The 14,747-nt window shown below is 45.3% G+C and overlaps 1 protein-coding gene across 1 annotated transcript; it reads right to left on the reverse strand.

The window, feature by feature from the left end:
• Positions 1-10,249: 10,249 nt before the first annotated feature.
• LOC122901977 (hydroxycarboxylic acid receptor 2-like) lies at positions 10,250-12,581 on the reverse strand. Its single transcript, XM_044241020.1, is given in 2 exon segments — positions 10,250-11,142; positions 11,145-12,581. Coding segments are annotated over 2 exon segments (1,302 nt in total). The 5' UTR covers positions 12,234-12,581; the 3' UTR covers positions 10,250-10,929.
• Positions 12,582-14,747: the final 2,166 nt, after the last annotated feature.

Genomic DNA, 14,747 nt, shown 5'->3' on the forward strand with positions numbered 1-14,747 from the left:
ACAGAGAGAGAGCAAAAGCAGGGGGAGCAGCGGGCAGAGGGAGAAGAAGCAGTCTCTCCGCTGAGCAAGGAGCCCAATTCGGGGCTCCATCCCAGGACCCTGAAATCATGACCTGAGCCAAAGGCAGACACCCAACCCACAGAACCACCCAGGCACCCTGCATGTGTACATTCTTAACACTGTTTTCTTTCTCTTTCTTCTTCCTCCTTCTTCAGTTTTCTTTGCAGGTTTGCTTATGGTTTGGCGAGGCTTTTCTCAGGTTGTTTCCTCAGACAGAGTCCTGGGGATTATGTTCTCTGAATTCTTGGGTCTCCTCGACTGTCTTCCTTTCACCTCAATACATGCAAATATTTTGACAACTGGACAGAGTCTTGGGTTGCACTCCTTTCTCTCTTCCCTGTAGATACCGTTCCCTGTCATTGTTCACTACCATCAATAAAAAAAATCTGATTCCAGTCTGATAATCTTTTTCTTTGTGAATATTTTCTGCTTTTCACTTGACACTTGTAAGATTGTTACGGAATATGCTTCAGGCCTTCATATGAATCTCTCATCGGAACTCCGCCCGGAACTCAGGGACCTCTTCAATCTGTAATCTTTGGTCTTTATTACTTTAAGGGAACTTTTCTTCTAGTATTTGTTTATCTGGCGCATCTTCTCATTTTGGAAACTCCTACTCCTACATCTTGAAACTCCTACTGGGTTTATCTGGCCGGTCTTCTCATTTTGGAAACTCCCATTTGGAAACTCCTACTGTGTATTCACTCTTCAAGAGCTCTCCTCCAACTCGATCTTTCTCCAGAGACTTTGTTTGTTTGTCTGTTTCTTTCTTTCTTTTTCCCAAAGATTTTACTTATTTATTTGACAGAGAGAGTGAGAGAGCACAGCAGAGGGAGTGGGAGAGGGAGAAGCAGACTCCCCACTGAGCAGGAACCCAATGTGGAGCTTGATCCCAGGGCCCTGAGATCATGACCTGAGCCAAAGGCAGAGGCTTTAACCCACTGAGCCACCCAGGCACCACTAGACCATCTTTTGAAGGGACCAGTGTCAAAACATTTGTGGACATATTTTAACCACCACGCTGGTCTTCATATCTAGGCTAAGTGCCATTTTCTGGTCTCCTGGCCAGCACATGGATAGGAGAGAAAGCACCTCTTGAGTTCCCCCACGGTTACCCCAACAGAGCCCAAGCAAGGCCTCATTTACACCCATTGGACCCAATCCCAGAACAAGCATGTAAACCAAGATTTGATTTTGGGGTGGAAGACTGGATTAAGACATTTTCCTCCTCGAGGCACCTGGGTGGCTCAGTGGGTTAAGCCTCTGCCTTTGGCTCAGGTCATGGTCTCAGGGTCCTGGGATCGAGCCCCACACTGGGTTCTCTGCTCAGCAGGGAGCCTGCTTTCCCCTCTCTCTCTGCCTGCTTCTGCCTACTTGTGACCTCTCTCGGTCAAATAAATAAATAAAATCTTTAAAAAAAAAAAAAGAGACATTTTCCCCCTCTAACTCCTCCTCCTAGGGTGCCTGGGTGGCTCAGTGGGTTAAAGCTCTGCTTTCAGCTCAGGTCATGGTCTCAGGGCCCTGGGATTGAGCCCCACATGAGGCTCTCTGCTCAGCAGGGAGTCTGTTTCCTGGCCCCTCTCTCTCTGCTTACCTCTCAGCCTATCAAATAAATAAATAAAATCTTAAAATAAATAAATAAATCCTCCTCCCCCAGTTTTTCTTACCTTGTTATGGCACTTTTCCATTATTTTTAAGTAAGCTCTACACTCAATGTGGGGATCAAACAACCCCAAGATCAAAGAGTTGCATGCTCCACACACTGAGCCAACCAGGTGCCCCAGCATTTCTTCATTTTTTTAAAAAAAGATTTTATTTATTTATCTATCTATCTATTTATTTAAGAGAGAACAAGAGAGAGCCTGCCTCTCTGACTACTTGTGATCTCTGTTGAATAAATAAATAAAATCTTTAAAAAAAAAAAAAAAAGAATATTGAGGAAGGTTGGGGCACCTGGGTGGCTCAGTGGGTTAAGCCTCTGCCTTCAGCGCAAGTCATGATCTCAGGGTCCTGGGATCGAGCCCCGCATCAGGCTCTCTGCTCAGTAGGGAGCCTGCTTCCCTTCCTCTTCCTGCCTGCTGCTCTGCCTACTTGTGATCTCTGTCTGTCAAATAAATAAATATCTTTTTTAAAATTTAAAATAAAAGAAAATTGAGGAAGGCTTTTTTTTTGGATTGACTATCATAGTGATAATTTTAGTACTTTTGTTAATTTATATTTTTATATATTTAATAAATACATATATTTATACATTTTATATGTATAGACAAATGTAAGCTCTGCACCCAACATGGCATCCAACTCATTACCCTGAGATCAAGTCCCATGTCTACACCTAACATGGCACTTGAACTCATGACCCCGAGATCGAGTCCCATGCTCTACCAACTGAGCCACCCAGACATCCTCCAAGATATGTATTTTTTTTAAGATTTTATTTATTTATTTGACAGACAGAGATCACAAGTAGGCAGAGAGAGAGGAAGAAGGGCAGACTCCCCGCTGAGCAGAGAGCCTGGTGTGGGACTCGATCCCAGGACCCTGAGATCATGACCTGAGCCGAAGGCAGCAGCTTAACCCACTGAGCCACCCAGGCGCCCAAGATATGTATTTTTAAAATCATGACTGAACTCTCAGCCTCCACAGAATCTCTAGAGAGCCGTGTGACTCTTTTCTCTCATTCCATTTTTTGAAATATGCACTTCAATAAATCCTGAGATTGGTTTCCATCATCAAACAAAAGGTGGAGGAAGAGAGGGAAGCAGTTGGGCAATGTTTGCCTATGAAAAGTCAACTGTCCTTAGTGTTGGTCTCCTTTTTCTGAAGTTGAATTTCTCTGCTGTGTAGCACAGCCGGCCTTATGTCAAATTCTCTTCAGATTTATAGATGATAAGGGGTTTTAGATAAACACATAGGGCGTTCCAGCTGAGCTCTGGAACCACTGGCTGACTGAGCCATATAAGAAGGAAGATCAGACCCCGTGAGTCCGTGAGGGTCACCGCGACAAACGCCCCCCAGACTGGGAACTTAAACAAGAATTTAGTTCTCACAGTCCTGGAGGCCACAAGTTCAAGGTCAACACATTGGGGGTATTGTTTCCTCAGAGACCTCTCTCCTTGGTTTGCAGTTGGCTGTCTTTTCTCTGTGTCCTCGCATGGACTTCCCTCTGTGTGTGTCTGTGCCCTAATCTCCTTTTCTTATGCAGACACCAGCCCTGTAGGATGCAGACCATCCTAATGACCTCATTTTAACTTTATTACCTCTTTAAAGAACCTATCTCCATTTTTAAAAAGATTTTTATGAATTTGACACAGAGAGAGAGAGAGCACAAGCAGAGGGAGTAGCAGGCAGAGGGAGAGGGAGAAGCAGACTCCCCGAGGAGCAAGGAGCCCAATGCGGGGCCTGATTCCAGGATCCCGGAATCATGACCTGAGCCAAAGGCAGTTGCTTAACCAAATGAGCCACCCAGGTGCCCCAGAGGACCAATCTCCAAACACTGCCCCATTGGAAGGCCCTGAGGGTTAGGATTTCAACAAAGCAATTCAGTCAGATGCTCTGGTTCTGTGTTGTGCTCCAAGGGGTTTTAAGAGTAAGGAAAACGTTTATATGAGAATCACCTAATCTAGAAATTACCAGCAATTACAATAGACGCTGGCTCACACTTAATATCCTGTCCTAACTCCCCCTTCAGCATCTCTGGGGCAAAGGTCTTGCTGGACACAGGACAGAGCCAGGGACAGATGGAAAAGTGAGGGATGGGAGTGGGGATGAGCTAGAGGCAGGGGCCGTTACTCTCTAGATTCTGCTCCCAAGCATTTTTTGTTTGTTTCCATCAGGTGAAATTCACATAACATAACATGAACCACTTTGACGTGAACCATGCAGTGGCATTTAGGACATTCACGATACCTCTGTCTGGTTCCCAAACATTTTCATCACCACAAAAGGAGACTGTGCCCCTGTTAGCAGTCATTCCCCATTCTCCCCTGCCCCAGCCCCGGCAGCCACCACCAATCTACCTTCTGTCTGGATGGATTTACCTGTTTTGGACATTTCATATAAATGGAAGAGTGAGGCTCACTATGTGAGCCTTTTTTTTTTTTTTTAAGATTTTATTTATTTATTTGACAGACAGAGATCACAAGTAGGCAGAGAGGCAGGCAGAGAGAGAGGAAGGGAAGCTGGCTCCCTGCTGAGCAGAGAGCCCGATGCGGGACTCGATTCCGGGACCCCGATCATGACCTGAGCCGAAGGCAGCGGCTTAACCCACTGAGCCACCCAGGCGCCCTATGTGAGCCTTTTGTGTCCAGCTTTTTCCAGTCAGCGTTAAGTTCCCCATGTGATTTTGCAGGAATTTTTACTCTTGTTATTTTTTACAAACGAGCTTATTTTTGGTTACCTTTTATCTTTTCCCAAGTGGCTAGCCATAAAATCTTTAAAACATAAAGGGCGTCTGGGGGCAGGGGTACTAAAGAAGGCGGAGGATAAGCTGAATCTGGTCAGATGGGGTTCTCATCAATACAGTGGGTGATAGTGTCCCCTACAGTCCTGTCAGCTGGCCTAAGCATGTGCACTCGTGTGTACATATACCTTAATGCTCATAAAGAATAAAAATGAAAATTCAGGGGAGCCTGGGTGGCGTAGTCAGCTGATCTTCTGCCTTCAGCTCAGGTCATGATCTCAGGGTCCTGGGGTCAAGCCTCATGTCAGGATCCCCGCTCAGTGGGGAACCTGCTTCTCCCTCTCCTTCTGCTTCTCCCCCTGCTTGTGCTCTCTCTCTCTAGATAAATAAAATCTTAGAAAAAAAAAAAAGAATAAAAGTTCATGAAACACTCATGTTCCTACCACCCAGATTAAAAATAAACAAAACATTTATTTATTTGAGAGAGACAGAGGGCACGAACACAGAGAGAGAGAGAGAGCATGCACATTTAAGCAGGGAGAAGTGGTGAGGGGTGGGGAGAGAGGGAGACTGATGTGAGTGGGACTCAATCCCAGGACTCCAGGATCATACCTTTGCAGGCTGCAGGCAGACACTTAACTGACTGAGCCACCCAGGTGCCCCTCAAATCCTTCTTTTAAAATGAAGAAAAAGCAGGGTGCCTGGGTGGCTCAGTTAAGCGTCTAGCTATTGATTTCAGCTCAGGTCATGATCTCAGGGTTGTGAGATCGAGCCCCGATACTGGTCTTGGCCCTCAGTGCAGAGTCTGCTTAAGATTCTCTCTCTCCCTCTGCCCCTACCCCCACTCACACATGTACTCTCTCTTCTTTTCTCAAATAAATGAAATCTTTGAAATGAAGTAAAAGCATTGCAGATAGAGGTGAGACCTCCTTCCATCCACGAGGTAATCTATATCCTCTTGTTACTGTGTATATTTCCCATCTGAGATTTTTGTTTTCTCATATATTGATGCTTCTGAAAACCATGTTATTTGGTTTAGCATGTTTTAAACATTTACATACATGTTATCATATTGAACATATTTTTTTTAAGATTTTATTTGAGAGAGAGAGAGAGAGCAAGCAGGTGCAGGGGGAGGGGAAGAGGGAGAGAGAAAAGCAGGGTCCCCCCTAAGCAGGGAGCCCGATGCTGGGCTCAATCCCAGGACCCTTGAGATCATGACCTGAGCTGATACACCCAGACACCCCTGAATGTATCTTTTGACAACTTGGTTTTGGCTCAAGGTATTATGCTCAAGAATCAGTCCTACTGATACAAGTACTTCTGGTTCTTTTTTTTTTTTTTTTGGCCCCCTGCCATTTAGTAGTCCACTGGGAGCCTGTATCCCTATGTATCTCTTTCCTTACTGATGGACACCTAGGTTGTTTTCTCTTTTTCCCTATTACAAATGATGTTACAGTGACTATCCCTGATCTGCTTCTTATGAAATGTTAGCTTCTTTAGAAAGACAAGAAGAACCTTCAAAAAAGGAAGGAAGGGGCCAATCGCCAGTTAGCTTTGGAGAAGGGAGACTAATGTCTAGAGCACCCGCCATGTGTGAGGCACTATGCGAGGCAGCTTAAGTATGAGACCCCAGCCTGGACCGGGGAGGTGCCTGGGTGCCTAAGTTGTTGGGCATCCTGGAAAGTTCTGGGAATATTGACCCCAAATGTGTCAAGGTGTTCACCCCACCTTTTCCAGTTCACATTGTTCATCTCGTGTTTTGCTTTTTTTTTTTTTTCCAGAACTTTAAAGGCAAAGACTCTGGAGTCAGACCGCTGGCCTCTGTTCTCTTGGTCCCTCACTCATGGACTGTCTGTTGACATCAGGCAACCTATTCAAACTCTCTGAGCCTTATCTGCAAAATGGAAATAGCACCTCCCCTGTGAAGTTATTGGGAGAATGAAGTGAGATCACCTACATGAAATTCATAGCTCAGTGTCTGAAAGGTGAGTAAATCTTAGATACACCTGGTGACAAACAAATAATGATACTGACGAAAGCAGTGTCTCTCTTATTGCGGGTCTGTCTTTGCCTCATGTTGCTTTATGAAAACCAAAAGGAGAGGTTGCGACTCTTGATCTCTGAGTTGTGAGTTTGAGCCGCATGATGGGTGTAAGAGATTACTTATAATTTTTTTAATTAAAAAAAAGCTGATCATCAGTACTATTTTCCTACTAGAGTATCATAATCAAGAGGAGGGATATTTTGTAAACAGGTCGAAAAGAAACCCAGTTTTCAACCTGATGACATCAGTAGGTCAATTCACTTTTTCTTCTTTTCGATTGTATAGGGAACATCATGCCCTGTTCCCAATACCTGTTGATGGTTGTAAATCCCTCTGTGGGTGTGGCCGGAACACTGAGTATATCAATATTTGTTAAGAGCCTAGAAGTGCTTGCCTGTCATTTGCCAGGAGCGTGGGATTGTGGACTATAGGTCAAGGTTGACGTTTGTAATACCACAGGCAAACCCCTTCTCCCTAAAGAGACAAGGTGGCCAAATCTTAAATTTGAGCTCCAAGAGAATAGCAACAATACCAGTTGCAGTATAGTTATGTTTCATTTGTTGTAGAAAACACAAAACTTAGTGAACAGAACTTCATGGCCAGGTATTTCCTGCAACTAAGCCTGCCAATGAGTATTTCTTTGCCCCCAGTTTATAAACCAATATATAAAATCACAAAGACTTTAATTTTCCGGGAAGCTCTTCTGTAGGGCTCTAGAACTCATATCCAGAGGTCCACATCCAAATGGGTCTGGGCCACATGAACTGTGTGGCTTCCAAAGGTCAACTGATTACTTTTCCATTCTTGGGACCGCCATCTTGTAACATGGTGGCAGCAAGAGAATTGAGATCCACTGGAAGTCCAAACATGCTGTGTATGAGTGGCATGGAAAGTGATCTGGAATGTTCCCTGAGGAACACCTGGCAGAAAGCATGTCTTTACCCAAACAGTAATTTTAAAATACCCTTTGCACCCCTGTCAGGCGACTCTTCATGACTTCATCACTCTTCTGTAGCAAGTGGTTTGGGACTGGATTCTCTCATGTGACAGTCTGGAAAGACACAGGTATGGAGCTGTTAAGTCAGGTTCACAGCAAAGAGCTGGACCAAAGGGCTGTGAGTTGATCCCCTGGCATTGCCTGACCCTGCTGTAACTCTGTCAGTTTCTGGGAGATATGCCAGAATGTTTCCTCTCTTCTGATTTTCCATTTTTTGCTTAAGCTCATTGAAAATGTGTTTCAGATTCTTGCATTTATGAGATGTAGAGGCCTCCAAGTTAAACAATTATAAGAAGGCATCTTCTTACCACAATGAGGAAAGGAAAGGAATTTCCTTCTCAGGAACTTGGCTGGTAACACCCAACAGCCCAGCCTCAATCATCAAAGAAGTTCATCAAAATTCCAGTTCTGCTTTGAAGAAGTTCCCAACTCAAACCAAAAGATGGAGGGAGTAGGAGATCACCCGTGGCCCAGTTTGGTTGGTAAATGATCCATTTCTGGTAGTTAGTGAGCCCACCAAATGCCACCACAGGCCAAGGTACCACGGATAACCAGTTTCTCAGCAGAATTCTGATTACCGAAGCAAAGTGGGGGAAGAAAGCGGTCAGGACCATCTGGGAAGATAGCCGCTTGTTGTAAGGACAGCCAACAGAGCGACAGATCATAATCAGGAAATATGTTGAAAATGAAGCCACAACGTGTATTAAGGACCAGAATCCTGGGTGTGAGTTAGAGCCCTCTCTTCAGGCAAGGCACTGTGGGTCAGATGGACTAATACATTTGGAGAGGTAAGGGAGTTCATCAAATCAGAAACAAACATGAGTTTAAAGCCCCAATTTTATGGCTCTAGACTTAGGGGTAATCTCTTCAAGTTTGGAAGAGATTGTTTGGGGACAGTTAAAATGAGGCCCTACTTTTTATGTAATTAACTCACAGAACCCATAGCTTCCAAACTGGTACCCTCCAAAATAAAGAGAAAATAATGAAAAACAATGCATATATGATTATAACTGCCCCTTCCAGGGGTGCCTGGTTGGTTCATTTGGTACAGCATGTGACTCTTGATCTCAAGGTTGTAAGTTTGACCCCCATATCAGGTGTTGAGGTTACTTTAAAAAAAAATTAAAGTCTTAAAAATAAATAACTGTGGAGCACCTGGGTGGCTCAGTGGGTTAAGCCCCTGCCTTTGGCTCAGATCATGATCTCAGGATCCTGGGGTCAAGCCCCACTTAGCAGGAAGCCTGCTTCCCCCTCTCTCTTTGCCTACTTATGATCTCTCTCTCTGTCAAATAAATAAATAAAAATCTTTAAAAAATAAATAAATAAATAAATAAATAAACAACTGCCCCTTCCAATATATAGACAGGTACATACATGTTTGTACCATACCACTGGTTTAGTCCAGAATAACATTACTTGCTCCCATTAAAGTAAATTAATTAATTAATTAGTTAGTTAATTAATTTTTTGAAAGCAAGGTTTTTTGTTTTGTTTTGTTTTAAGATTTTACTTATTTTTGAGAGAGAGAGAGAGAATGAGCACAGAGTGGGAGAGGGAGAATTAGACTCCCCACTGAGCAGGGAGCCCCAGGCAGGGCTCCAACCCAGGACCCTGAGATCATGACCTGGGCCAAAGGCATGATTTGACTTCACTGGCTTCACTGGCTTCACTGGCTGAGCCCCACCAGGCACCTCTGAATGTGAATTATATAAGAAGAGGGTTCAGGTCCCTTGTGCCTTATTCAATCTGGTACATCTTTGGTGCTTAATACCTAAAAGCTGATGGAAGGACACCTGCCTGGTTCAATCAGTAGAACATACAACTCTTGATCTCAGTGTCAGGATGCAAGCCCCACGTTGGACATAGAGCCTGCTTTAAAAACAAACAAATAAATAAATAAAAGCTGATGGACCTCCTGAGCAAATGCACAAGGTGAGTTAGCTCCCAACAGAGCTTGAGAGCCGGGCTCCCTGCTGACTCATGCCTTTGAGGCTGGGGGAACTACTCCTTTCTTCGGAGCTCCCCTCTGCCATGTCTTCCTCTTTAGGAAGGTGATCTCTGCTTTAACTTCCTACTTCTAGGAATCAATGGGAGAACCAGACAAGCAAAGTGCTCTGAAAACCCTTCAACATGAGAAGGTCTGTCTGTGGTTCCTCAGTTACTGCCATTCGAGCTGTGGCTTAGAGTCTGGAGTATCTACCTTTCTTATCTGTGTCTGAGTCAGGATGGCAAAGCAAGTCTCGTCTTGCTAAAGAATCAAGGAGTGACAGGCTAGGGATGAAAGCGTAACAGAAACTTGGACTGATCACAGGCTCAAACCAGTACATCTCCTTTCCATCCCAGAACTGGGAACTGAAACTCTTCCATAGGAAATTTTTTCTTCTCCCTCCCTCCTATGCAAACACCCCGGTCTGTCCTGATTCTTTTTTAATACGCTAATAGTCATAGCAATATTCACCAGACTCTAAATTGAATGCACCAGGCCCCTGAAGCCCTGTTTGCGCCCCCCTTCCAAATTAAATTATTCATACTTATTCCCAGCCCTTCCTCATCCTCGTCCTAACGCATGTATAATTTTTACTTAACTCTCTCTTGATGCAGCTCAGTGTCTGCCTCCTTTCCTTACTCGACAGTGTTTGGTATTTTCTATCAGGACACAGTTAACAGCCCATAAAGGTCTCTGCTTAAGTAAGAAGTCCCTTTCTATGACCCATCACCCAGACGCATGCAACACCAGACTGTGTGTCTTATATCAAAATTTATTGAAGTGGTAGATTTCTTATAAGGACAGAAACACAAGCAAACGAACCAGGAGGAACCGTCTCCCTCTAACCACTGGGCAGCATTTCCCTTTTAATGATAAAACCAAACGGAAGTGGGGAGCAGCGGTCTTCTCTGAAGCCTCTAACCGCTCAGACTTCCAATTAGTGTCGAAGGAGAGGAACGGATTAGCCCCAAGTTGCTGCCCAGATGTCGTTCCTTTCTCTAAGTGAGACTGTTCCGCTCAGTCTCACCCTGGCTAATCCCTCTCTTACGCTACCGGAAACTCCGATATTAACCAAAGCTTGTGCCTCTCCCTACCCACTGCTTTTCTGCTAAAGCTTGGACGAAAGATGAGTTGGTCCCATGGAATGTGGGTGACCTACTGATTTCTTGAATGATTCCTGGCCTCCCCCGAGGGGCCATAACACCCTTCCAACCATGTAAGCTTTCCTTATCCCAGCTAGAGCCCACCAACAGACTGGGAATCTGCCCCGGGAGCTGAGAACCATGCCCACCTCAGGCAGGTGGGGGAAAGGACAGTGAATCACAGGTGCTCGTGGGCGTCTCCCTGCCTCCAACTCCGCTCGGCACAAGTGTGGACAGTTCTGCTGTCTTCGGTTTTGTGAGTGTCAGAGAGATTGGGAAGAAGTTACAGGAGCTTTACTCTCTGTTCCCCCCGCAAGAGTCCTCTGGGGACGCTCCGCGACCAGGCAGCCCACTCTGCCATACCTCTTCTCTAAATCCGATTCTCTGAATCTGGAAGCCCCAGGAAACCACGGGTCCCATCTCACGATGGTCTTTGTGCACCCAGCCAGACTCTATCCCCAGAGACTTTGGTTCTTGGTGACAATCTCCTTTCTTGGCTCGGTGATTTAGCGGGAAGCTGGGGGCAGATAAGACGGGTTCCATGGCTCACCAATGTGGGCCACTAAATTGTCTGGCACGCTCCTGGTGGTGCTCAGATCTGCAGTGAGCTCCATGCTTGTGCTCTGGATATTATCTGCTTCTTGGGGTGCCTTTTTCCGCAGGTAGCGGTTGATCAGGGTGGAGAAGAAGTTGGGGAAAGATGGGCTAGAGAAGTAGTACACCAAAGGGTCCAGCATGCTGTTCATGTAGGTGAAGCTCAGGGTGAGGAAAAACGCCAGGTCCACAGAGCGATAGATGTCACAGTTCCTCGTGCCCGTGGTGTGCAAGAGCCAGAAGATGCGGATGCGCACGGCCACGCTGGGCAGGAAACAGATGATGAAGACGACGGCCACCACCATGATGAAGTTGATGGCCCTCTTGATCTTGGCATGTCTGTCCATCTGCCGCTGGCGCAGACTCCAGATGATTCTGGCCGAGCAGAAGAGGATGATGGCCAGGGGCAGGACGAACTCCAGGAGGAACATGGCATCGTGCCACCGGAAGGTATGGCAGATGCTGAAGCTGCTGCACAGATTGGCGTCTCGGTTCCTGATCAGCATCTTCTTGTACAGGAGGTGACCCGTCAGCCCGATGGTGACACCCCACAAGAGGCAGGAGATGATGGCCGCCGTCCGATTCGAGATCTTGTTGAGAGCGTGGTGAGGGTGAACCACCCGGAAGTACCTGTCCACGGCCACCACCGTGAGGAAGATGATGCTGCCTTGGCGGTTCATGGCCAGCATGAACAGCATCAGCCGGCAAGCGACGTCCCCGAACCTCCAGTCCCATTTCCGCACATAGTTGTCCGTCAGGAATGGCAGACAGATGATCAAGAGAAAGTCAGCCACAGCCAAGTTGAACAGGAAAATCCGGCTGGATTTCCAGGACTTGAGGTGAAAGCAGAAAATCCACAGCGCAAGGCCATTGCCCAGGAGCCCGAACACAAACTCCAGCCCCAGCACTGGGGGCAGCACGTTGGCGATGAAGTCATCCCGGAACACGCAGCAGTTCTTCTTGTTTATTTCCAGAAAATGATCCTGCTGCTGGGGCAGGTTCATGAGTGGAACGAGTCGGTCCTAGCGAGTGCTCCAGGAAAGAGGTGTGTGTCTGAGTGGCGAACGCCGAGGTTCAGCTCCCGCCTTTATGTCACGTCGGGGTGATGAAATTGGTGACTGACTGCTTACCAGGAAACTACGAAATCCCTTAGAAAAAAAAAAAAAAGAAGCCAGCAAGGCTCTTATGCAATCTGCTGTTTGCATAAACAAGTAATAAAAATCCCCTGGGGAAGACAGGAACCCACAAAGGTTCCTAAATGTAAAGGATAAGTTTCGGCAAGCTGACTGTCATTTGTGAATTATGGCGATGCAGACAGCTTCCCTCTGGAAGGCTGGGTGCTGGCATCCCAAGCGCTTAGCATGCGAGAATTAATTCACTGTTGGGTGGCTGGCTTATAACATAGACAAAACGACAGAAGCAATAATAACGTCCCGTGCTAAACAGCATGGTTTTCTAGAAACTTTAAGAACAACCGTGAAGTATTGCATGCCTATAACTTAAGAAACAGTAGGAGGTACATGATTTCCTCCGAAACACCAAGAAGACATTTTATGAGGACAGACGGGTCGCATTTGAGGCTTCCCTGCCGTAGTCTCTGTACAGACCCCGATTGCTTTGCCACACAAGAACTTTGCAGCTAAGCTGTAGTTAGGAGAAAGGAGAAGAGAATAGCATACAATTTCATAAGATGTTTGAAAACTTGAACCCAGTTTGGATTGCCAGCGGTATGTTACAATAAACTGGGGTTTTCGTTTGTTTGTGTTAGACTTTGATAGGCTTCTGTGCTCAAGTAAGCAATTTATTTTGAAGTATGCGATCTTTTTTTTTTTAAATATTTATTTATTTATTTCAGAGAGAGAGAGAGAGCGTGTGCACAAGTGGAAGGGGCAGAGGCAGAGAGAAAGAGAGAATCTCAAGCAAACTCTGTACTAAGCACAAAGCCCAAAGTGGGGCCCTATCTCATGACCCTGGGGTCTCAGCCCAAGATGAAACCAAGAGTCAGACGCCCAACCAACTGCACCTCCCAGGTACCCCTGAAGTATGTGGTTTTTAAAAATCAATACGCATTGGGGCGCCTGGGTGGCTCAGTGGGTTAAAGCCTCTGCCTTGGGCTCAGGTCATAATCTCAGGGTCCTGGGATCAAGCCCCGCATCAGGCCCTCTGCTCCCCGAGGAGCCTGCTTCCTCCCCTTTCCCTGCCTGCCTCTCTGACAACTCGTAATCTCTGTCTATCAAATAAATAAATAAAATATTTTAAAAAATCAATACACATTATTTTTCTAGAGTTTTAGAACTCTAGAATTGAGCAGAAAGTACAGAGCAGAAAGTACAGAGAGTTTCTGTAGCCGTCTGTTCCCCGCCCCCCGCCTCACCCCACTAAGTGTATATACACGATATTTTAAAATCCTCTATTTTCAGAAAATTAAACTTAGAGGGATGGGAGCTTTGGGGACTTTGAACTCTGCCTCACGGCCAATCACCAGTTCCACACATCATTTCTTTGCTTTTTAGTATAATTGGGTGTAACCCTATAGAACATTTCTACCTTTTAGTATTTGACTATGATCCTTGCTGAGCAAGAGGTTCTAAAATGTGTTGCTTCCACTTTGAGTTAAAAATGGGAAATTTGGGGCACCTGCCTGGTTTAGCCGGTTAAGCGTCTGCCTTGGGCTCACATTGTAATCCCGAGGTCCTGGGATTGAGCCTCACGTCAGGCTCCCTGCTAGGGAAGTCTGCTTCTCCCTCTCCCTCTGTGGCTGCTCCACCTGGTTGTGCGCTCGCTCTCTCTCTCTCTCTCTCTCTCTGCCAAATAGGTAAATAAAATCTTTTAAAAAAAGAGTATGATACGCAGGAATTAATTTAACCAAGGAGGTGAGACACCTGTACACTGAAACCATAAGATATTGATGAAAGACATTGACGAAGACCGAAAGAAATGGAAAGATACATTCCATGCTAATGGCTTGGAAGAACAAATATTATTAAAATGTCTGTACTACCCAAAGAAATCTTCATATTCAATGTGATCTCTATCAAAATTGCAATAGCATTTTCTATAGAAGTAGAGCAATAATTTATGTTTTGTAGAAATAGAACAAACAAAAATTCCAGTAGCATTTTTTGTAGAATAGAACAAATAATTCAACAGAAATAAAATAATTTTGTGTACAGGACCACAAAAGATCCTGAGTAGCCAAAGCAATCTTGGAAAAGAAGAACAAAGCTGAAGTCATCACGCTCCTGATTTCAAACTGTATCCCAAAGCTATAGTAATCAAAACAGTATGGCACTGGCATAAAAACAGAAACACAAATCAATGGAATAGAACAGAGAGCCCAGAAATAAGCCCATGAAAATACGGTCAATTAATTTATGACAAGGGAACCAAGATATATACTGAGGAAGGGTCAGCCTCTTCAATAGATGATGCTGGGAAAACTGGGCAGCCACATGCCAAAGAATGAAACTGGGCCACTGTCTTACATTATACACAAAAATTAACTTTTTTCCCTCCCT

The sequence above is a fragment of the Neovison vison genome, chromosome 3, assembly GCF_020171115.1.
Source record: "Neovison vison isolate M4711 chromosome 3, ASM_NN_V1, whole genome shotgun sequence".
In the NCBI taxonomy this organism is placed as follows: Eukaryota; Metazoa; Chordata; class Mammalia; order Carnivora; family Mustelidae; genus Neogale; species Neogale vison.